This window comes from Azolla caroliniana, unplaced genomic scaffold (assembly GCF_043228905.1).
Source record: "Azolla caroliniana isolate FFs.n. ecotype wild unplaced genomic scaffold, voAzoCaro1.0.p SCAF_20, whole genome shotgun sequence".
Classification (NCBI taxonomy): domain Eukaryota; kingdom Viridiplantae; phylum Streptophyta; class Polypodiopsida; order Salviniales; family Salviniaceae; genus Azolla; species Azolla caroliniana.
Genome location: NW_028230455.1, coordinates 5205468 through 5214707, shown reverse-complemented (window position 1 = coordinate 5214707; position 9240 = coordinate 5205468). Strand labels below are relative to the sequence as shown.

The 9240-nt window shown below is 39.6% G+C and overlaps 1 protein-coding gene across 1 annotated transcript; it reads right to left on the bottom strand.

Moving 5' to 3' along the window:
- Positions 1–3572: 3572 nt before the first annotated feature.
- Positions 3573–6502, bottom strand: LOC147850844 (stearoyl-[acyl-carrier-protein] 9-desaturase 2, chloroplastic-like). The gene is made up of 3 exons (XM_087335664.1): positions 6270–6502; positions 5024–5537; positions 3573–4435 (listed from the first exon to the last, which is right to left on the bottom strand). Exons 1-3 carry the CDS (start codon positions 6419–6421, stop codon positions 3872–3874), a joined length of 1230 nt encoding a protein of 409 aa, XP_087191790.1. The 5' UTR covers positions 6422–6502; the 3' UTR covers positions 3573–3871.
- Between the last annotated feature and the right edge of the window lie 2738 nt (positions 6503–9240).

Here is a 9240-nt window from a genome sequence, read left to right as displayed (position 1 = left end):
ACTTCCTCCAATTAATATGTAATCCGGAAGCCAATGCAAATTGGTTCCATACAAGCATCCCCTTCTCAAGATTCTCTCTCTCTCTCTCTCTCTCTCTCTCCCACACGTTGTGATACACTCTACAACTCTATCTACATCAACAACTGTTACAACTGTTCAACTACTATCATACACAAATAACTACTTGCCCTAACTATATTTATACTCATATACATATATGAGTATTTACAAATATAGCCTAGTCACATTCAATCTATTCGACTATTAGCCGAATTGGTTATCGATCGATTATCGATCAGTCAATTTTTCAGCCTCAGTTGAGTTAGCTATCGAACAAATTCGGCTTATCTCTCCAGTCGGTGCTAAGTCGGCTCCTAACGATCCGACTCCATGTGCAATATCCGAATTTCAAATCAGACAAGCCGGCTATGATGGCTCTTTTGTCGATTGGCTTCAGGCCGATCCGGTTGGTTCTCCATCCCTTCCAACTTGTGTTCTTCCCATCCGGAGGGACCAGTTTTCTCAACAACAAGTCCAATTATATACTAACTTAGCTAGGTCAACTGCCCTTTGATCATATTACAAATATGTCCTAGTCTAGTTTGTCCAAATGGGACAATGTGAATACGGCCATTATATCCCCGTATTTGACAATAAAGGCCCAAGGACTCTACTTTTTGTATATTTTGACCATTCAATGTGAAAACTCCCTTTGAGAGCTTTCTAGACACACCTTTATTATATTTTTGGCCCCAATTTGCGGTGTCGTAGTATAATTCGTAAACTACGTGGTTCCCACTCGACTCATGCAACGATCCAACGCCGAAAGGCACAACAACGGGGGATATAGGCATTCAGATTATATTTATAAAATTTGTTCATTGTCCATGTGTGAACATGCCCAAATTACCTAAAAGTTAGTTACCAATAAGGATTGGTCCCAAACCTTTGATGATGAGGTAGGGGACTTTAGCGCCTACGGTTTCCTCTCCATTTTCTACATAGTTTTCTCTACTTTCTCTCTCCTCACACAACAGCCCACTCCTTTAGTGTTTTGGATCTAGCCACGCCACCATCATCATCTCCCTTTCAATATGATTGTCATATCATGAACTTTAATGTTCTACAATAATAATAAAAATTCCCAAAAGATTTCCTTCAAGCACTAGAGGGCTACAAACATGTAAAATCAGAGAGTATTATGTACAAAAGAAGTGGTCAAGGCAAGAACCAGGGGTGATGATATTTCCATAACGGTCCTTGAGAGTAGACTGTGAACAGAGGCAACTTTCTCCATAATTGCAATAAGTTTTTCCTTTTCTTCAGAACAACCTTCGAAGAGCCTAGCATATCGTCATATTGCCCCCACACAACCGCCAATAAGCACCCCCATAATTCTGACAATATATCTGAGAGAAAAGGAATTGTGAACTCATATCGTCTTTTACAACGATACTTCCATAATATCCATAATGTAACCATAGATACGGTTTTCCGTAAATGATATTATGCCTTCAAATGAGTGCTTGAAACACCCCACTTATTCAAGTGCTTTTGAGAATATTCTTAGACATGAGTAAGGTGTTGCCTGCTATAGAATAAACTTGGCTCAAGGTGGAACATGAAAAGTGTAACGATCTAGTAAACATTTGAGATTAAGTAGTTTTTCCTTTTCTTCAGAACAACCTTCGAAGAGCCTAGCATATCGTCATATTGCCCCCGCACAACCGCCAATAAGCACCCCCATAATTCTGACAATATATTTGAGAGAAAAGGAATTGTGAACTCGTATCGTCTTTTACAACGATACTTCCATAATATCCATAATGTAACCATAGATACGGTTTTCCGTAAATGATATTATGCCTTCAAATGAGTGCTTGAAACACCCCACTTATTCAAGTGCTTTTGAGAATATTCTTAGACATGAGTAAGGTGTTGCCTGCTATAGAATAAACTTGGCTCAAGGTGGAACATGAAAAGTGTAACGATCTAGTAAACATTTGAGACTAAGTAGTTTTTCCTTTTCTTCAGAACAACCTTCGAAGAGCCTAGCATATCGTCATATTGCCCCCGCACAACCGCCAATAAGCACCCCCATAATTCTGACAATATATCTGAGAGAAAAGGAATTGTGAACTCATATCGTCTTTTACAACGATACTTCCATAATATCCATAATGTAACCATAGATACGGTTTTCCGTAAATGATATTATGCCTTCAAATGAGTGCTTGAAACACCCCACTTATTCAAGTGCTTTTGAGAATATTCTTAGACATGAGTAAGGTGTTGCCTGTTATAGAATAAACTTGGCTCAAGGTGGAACATGAAAAGTGTAACGATCTAGTAAACATTTGAGACTAAGTACCTCAATAACTTCTTTAATGATATTAATCCATCATATGTATGTGATTGAAGTTGTGCACCACTTCTAAGGGACTTGTTGGAAACCACTACATAAATGTCTCGTCGTGTGCTTGCTTGATATCAATAACACTACTAAAGGGCGTGTGCTTGCTTGATATCAATAACACTACTAAAGTTGCTTGATATCAATAACACTACTAAAGGGCGTGTGCTTGCTTGATATCAATAACACTACTAAAGGGCCCTATTGATTCCAACTTTAATTGAACATACTCATGTTACGCCTTGTCTACCATTCTTCCTTAAACATTTCTATCTTTTGGGTTGTTTCACGTTTGTTGTCTTCCAAAGGAGAAGTGCATGCAAATTTAGTTAGCTAAACATACATACTATTGTCATTTATTACGACAATGTGTGAACCCTATTCTTCATGATAACATTTCTTCACCATATTCTTTGGATATCGGGTACAAGTCACCATTATATTGATAGGTGCAAACTTGCCTCCATGTTGTTCCTTGTGGTCCTACAATTTATATGACAATGTTCTCAATGTGTTCTTTTCAAGAGATATTGAGACATACAATGAATTTGTGTTGACAACACAAGATTATATAAAACATTGGCTTCACTACACAAATATTTCTTGCATGAATTAGGCCTCACAAAGGAAGAATTGGGTACGCACAAAATTGAGTTCTCATCTGTTGAATTGCATCTAGAATTGTCTTCCACATTATGGTGGAGCGTCCATTCACTTAATACAATTTCCTTAGGATGATAGCAATCTACTGAGAGGCATTATGCATTACTTACATTTCAAAAGTAGCTGTTTCATATATTATACACTCTTTACTTGCAGCAATCAAACTCATATTAAAATGTATGGACGAGAAATTTTGCCCCAATATGGCACCACAATTCTCATAAATTCTCTAACGTTGGAATTTCAATCATCATCATGATTGGAGTCTGCCAATTACAAAGAAATTTATCTTTTTTTAACTGAAAAGGGGAAATTGCCAAGACATAGAAGTTCCACACTAGATTTTATTGGAGTAAATCATGAGGCCTACCCGAGCGAGAGCACACAGATTTTTTTTCCCATTTCAAAAATCCCAAATTTAAGTAATTGATAAAATGGACACTTGGAAAGGTTCTACATTCAGACAAAAAAACTAACAATAAAACCCTGTATAAAAAAAGAAACTAAATACCGCATTACATTGATTGACCACCACACCAGGCAAACCCAAACCGGTGCACGAACACTCTCAAATAGATATATGTTTTGAACAATCAGAGACCAACCACCTTTCAACAAAAGCAAGCAAAGAAACGTTTGACAGCATATATTTTGATGATGACTTGGAGAAGCTTATCGATGATGCCTTAGGCCTTCAGAACATGTTGAATGAATGATTGAAAGTCCTTCCTTACTTTCAGCCTTATATATTTATTATATACTAGCAATGCCTTTGCTGTATGGAAAGATATCGTCCTAGACAAGAGCAACTTCCCTATTAAATATCCAGCTGAGTGTGGCTGTTCTTGGCGCTTTCTTCACTTTCGATGTACGTTCTTCCAGCTTTCTAAAACGATTTGGCAATCCGCAGACATATTCTTGTGCTTTTTGACCTTTGCTGGAAAGCCCTGGAAGCTTCTCTAGGTTCCATCTTTTTGTCAAATGCTCTAAAATATCGGCATAGTCCCGAGCTGTGTACACACCTGTCCTTTGTGCCACAAGTGAGAATTTCTCGAAGATGTCCTTGTCATGCCCATCATACATGAGATGGGCAGGCATCGATATCTTCTTCCTCATCATATCCTCTAAAGCCAACATGGTACAATCAGGGTCAATTTCAAAGAGCTTTTCCACTATCTTGGTGTATGCATTCTCATGTCTTCGCTCATCAGAAGCGATTATACCACAAATTTGAGCAAGCTTAAGGTCACCAAAGTCCTTTGCATGCCTCGCCGTATTTCCATGAGAGATAAATGTCGCCCTTTCTTGGAAGGATGTGTAGATAAAACCCAAGTATGGATTGTTCTCAGTTTGAGGATCCTATAACATATATAGGATCATCATGCACAAAGGAATTAGCTTTCACAGCATCCATCAAAATATAGCATCATCAACTTCCCAAAGAAATACGTGCAGCCGCAAAAGCATCATATGCAAAACATGCATCTTAAATTTACACAAAATTACAACAGAGTCAAATCAAACAAGTAAGGCTCAACGAATCCGTGCCGTGCAACCATAATATACTCACATGCCAAACCATACATTTATATTCTATTCAGCAACATTGCAATCACATATCACATATATACTACCACAATCAAATCAAACTATACACACACAATAATAATACTGCCGCAATCAAATCAAATCAAACCACACATACACACAAGGCCAGAATCAAGTCAAAACAGACAAGACCTCAAGAAATTAACAACTGAAATATCATCATCGATAAATGAACATAGATATTATATATGCCATGCATCTTTCATACACCAGCATTATGATACAATTTGAGCAGATAATGCACTATAACTATAACATCACGTGCAAGAAATTAGCACATACATATAATATATACACACACAGGCCAGAATTACGCTATAACCTAGACAACAAACTCACCATCCCAGATCCAATCAAATACTGGATGGTCTGCTCGATGGCCCTCATGTTAACCCTCCCTGTAAGATAGAGATACTTATTCAACAAGTCTCCATGCCGGTTTTCTTCAGCGGTCCACGCCCTAGTCCATCTCGCCCAGGACGTAAGGCTCGCCCCTGTCTCATCTCTAACACCATCAAGAGTATTCAACATAGTCTGGTAAGTAGGCAAAGCCTCCTCGGTGATCATATCACCAACCAGACACACCAAATAATCATCAGGAAGCTCTTTAGCCCTAGCCCTGATCTCTCTCACTTCATCGTAGAATTCATCAGATGAAGGCTCTGGGAGAAAATCTTGAGGTTGCCAACTCTTCTCTACTGTCTTTAGGAAAGGTAAGATCTCAGCTTCGGCCCACCCCTCTAGAGATTTGAAGATCTCAACCTTCTCTTGAGGTAGAGAATGAGTTACTTGTTTGTGAAGCTCTTGAGGTACATATGTAGAACTCTTTGCTTCAACACTAGCTCCAGTTTTTCTGAAAAAGAACGCCGTTTTGGCTTAGCTAAGCCTGAGCTTCAGACCTTGAAATTTGGGCTCTTGCTTTGTAACAAAACATAAATTTAACAAATCCTAATAGTAAGACCCACTTGAAATCTGTGAGTACTCTTGAAATTTGGGCTCTTGCTTTGTGACAAAACATAAATTTAACAAATCCTAATAGTAAGACCCACTTGAAATCTGTGAGTACTCTGCTCTGTGAAGAATAGAGTTTTGCAAGACATCTTAAAAATCCCTGAATTTATCTAGACGTTGAAAAGTTAGTTCTGGCATCTTAAAGAGACCTAAATCTTTTATCATCTTGGTAAGACCCATGTGATAAATCAGTATCTTTTATGCGAAAACAGAAAATTGCAAATACGTCCTAACAAATTCTAAATTTAAACATCGAATTCGAGAAGATCTAAGTAAAATTTCAGTGTACTTTAACGCAAAAGAATAGAGTTTTGCAACATATCTTTAAACGTTGAATTCGAACCCAAGAGAAGGAACAAACGGGAACTCATTTGAAATCTATCATGAAACTCCTCTACAGAAAACAAGGTTTTGCAATGTATCTATAAAACAGAAAAACCCTAAAAAAGCAAAATTTCGCAAAACATTCTCTAATGTCCTAAATTCTACAGCTTACGTCTTTTGGACTTCTAGTTCGGAACCCTGATGTGCAGATGTGAAATCTAGGTCATCTCAGTATATACCATACACTTACATGGGCATCGTAGCAGTCATTACGACATGACCCAATGGGCGGCCTCGAGCAGGGCAACATTGCGAGATCCATAGCTTGGAAGGCACAATCTCTGAAGTTCCCAGCAACATAGCTTTGGATGAAGAGAGAGGAAAGGGAGATGTGAGAGCCATACGGTGAAGAAACTCAGAGAGAGAGAGAGGGAGAGGGAGAGAGAGAGAGACTCAGGTTTATAACTTGGCGAGAGAGAGAGAGAGAGAGAATAAGGAGGACAAAATAGAAGAGGAAGTGAACGGGGGAGGGGTGCTAGTGTTTCTCAGGAAGAAAGGAAGGAAGGAAGAAATATTGGATGGATGGATGGATGGATGGATGCATGCATGCATGCATGGTCATAGTGATGGTGGTGGTGGTGGTGGTGGTGGGGCCAAGTGTATGATAACACGCTCGCCTCCCTTTTCCCCTACTTTTTAGAAGTCCTTCCAACATTCTTTGGCCCCAAAACCACTCTTTTTCTCACCCAATTCTAGAAGCCCTCTAAAGCCTCAAGGGTCAAGGACAAGAACAAAAACATAAGACATCTCCCTCCATTCTGATTTGAGACAAACGCAAATGGTACTTGCATTGGTTAGTTTAATCACAACTTCAAATTATTCTCAATCAACTAGTCATGCACAAGAAACATTGACACGCTATAATTCTCAATTTGCATGCAGGATAAGAAGGATAAGCTTGTGAGTTTACTATAGAGAACATAGTTCCTGGTGGTCCCGTAGATATAGACATGAAATTCACCATCATTTTTGTTATGCTTTGTGCATGAGCATAGTCAAGTGTTAGTATCACAAATTTTGGAAGCATAAGTCTTAGGTTGTGGTTTAGATAAACATCATAAAATTAGAGGAGAGGCAATCCCTAACCCTATCTAGCATCAAAAGTCATAAATTGAGAGAACACAAATTTGATCCTCGCCATGCGCTAAGCCCTCTCTCATAGATCACAAATCAGTCTCTTGTAGATGTTAAAAAAATACCTATATATCTATCTATCTAGGTAGGGTATGGTATGGTACGCATCACGGTAAAAACACATCTTGTGTCACCAACTAATGCGGCCCATAAGACGTGCCAATGACATTGTCTTTATATTGAATGCAGGTCTCTAAAGAACATATTCACATTGTCTCCCTTTGTACTCACTAGGTTTAGGCTATTTATGTAAATAGTGAGAAGGGCAGTTGCCCTATGTCGGTCAGTATATAAACTGACTTTCTAACCTGGCTTTCGGTTGTTGCAAATATAGTTCATCTTGTGCCTAACGTCTCTCTCTCTTGTGCTCTTGTTGATCTTCCTTCTTGATTCTGTTTCTAGTTGCCATCAATCTTCTTCATTGCATCTATTAACGATCTCCTCATAGAAGAGTGTTGAGATTGTTCCGCACCTAGACGATCATGTTCTCAACATCTGGAATCAGAGCTTGGTGTTTTTCGATTCTGTTGCCGCCGTCTACTTTGTCTCCATTAGCAACTCTTCCCGGTACACCTTGAAGATTTCGATTGACAACTCGCTACAAGATCGTTTTCGCAAAGAGAAACACCGGCAAAATCTACACTCCATTGTTTTAAATCAGCATTGAAGTGAGTCAATCGGCTGCACTTCACTCCTGTGATTGTAGCCGCTCGGAGTGAGATTTCGCTTCACAAGCTCTGCCTCAATTGTGCTACATTAGATTAGACGACAATCGAATAGGTCAATCGACGATATTTACTCGCTCGTCGTAATCACTCGTAGTAGTATGGGCTCCAGGAACAACCCCCTTCCGTGCTTCATTCAGCTAGACAACATTCGGAAAGGTTAGTTGAATCTGTTCCTCTCATTGTTGCAGTCACCTGAAGCAGGATCACCCTGGATAATCAACACATACTTTATGTTCGAAAATCGACATTCAAAATCGAATCGGCAAACTCGGGTTCAATTCGACTAAGTCGATTGACTGTAGTCACTCCAGACAGAATTCATCAAAAGTCGAAACCAATTCAACTTGTGTCCAATTTCGGTTAGAACGACATTGAGTGAGCCAATCGGCCACACTCCACCATTGTTCGTGGTTGACTCCGAACAAAGTTTATCAAGCCAACACAGATGGCATCAATATCCGGCTCATCAGAGATGAGTCTAAGGAAGTTCGACAAATCGAACTTCAACTTTTGGAAGGAGCAAATGCAAGTTCGACTACCTGATAGTCAAGGGGCAAATCGACCCCATCGAAAACGAAAACGCTTCAGAAGGATACACCTATCAGAGTCCGTGTACTTCACGGTGCAATTGTGTTCGACTGCCTTCCAACTATGGACGACACTCTTGGACACCTACGAAAAGAAGGTAGCCGCCACGAAGATATATCTGATTTAACGCCTTTATAACCTTTGGATTAAAGAATTTGATTCGGTTCAGGCACTCCTCCTCCCTTCGTGAGAAACTTTCGTTACAACTGTGTGCAAAGCGTCAACTATTGTTGTTAAGTACTCCTCAATCATGAGTGCAATTCTTACTGAAGCACCTCGGAGGAAATCGTTTGCAAACAATTCAGCCAATACCGCATATGTGGTAAAAGGTTCCATCGACCGATCAAATAGTCAAGGAAGAGGTTCTTCATGGTAGCCACACAACCAGCGAACTCGGAGCAAGTCCCAGGATAATCGAGTTTGCAATTATTGCAAGAAACCCAGACACATCAAAGCCGATTGTTGCGCACTCAAAGACAAAAACGATAAGGCTCAACGAGCTGATCAGAAGAGTGGTCGGCATGAGGAGGTCAATTACGTCGGCTCTTCAGCCGAAATACTGTTGAACAACCCGAACATCTTGTTCATCGAAAAATCAGTCGAATCAGAAGTTTTACTTACGACTGAAGAGTCAAGCACTTGGCTCTTGGACTCAAGCGCTTCATATCACCTGACCCCTCATCGATCCCAATTTCGGCAATACTCAGCCCA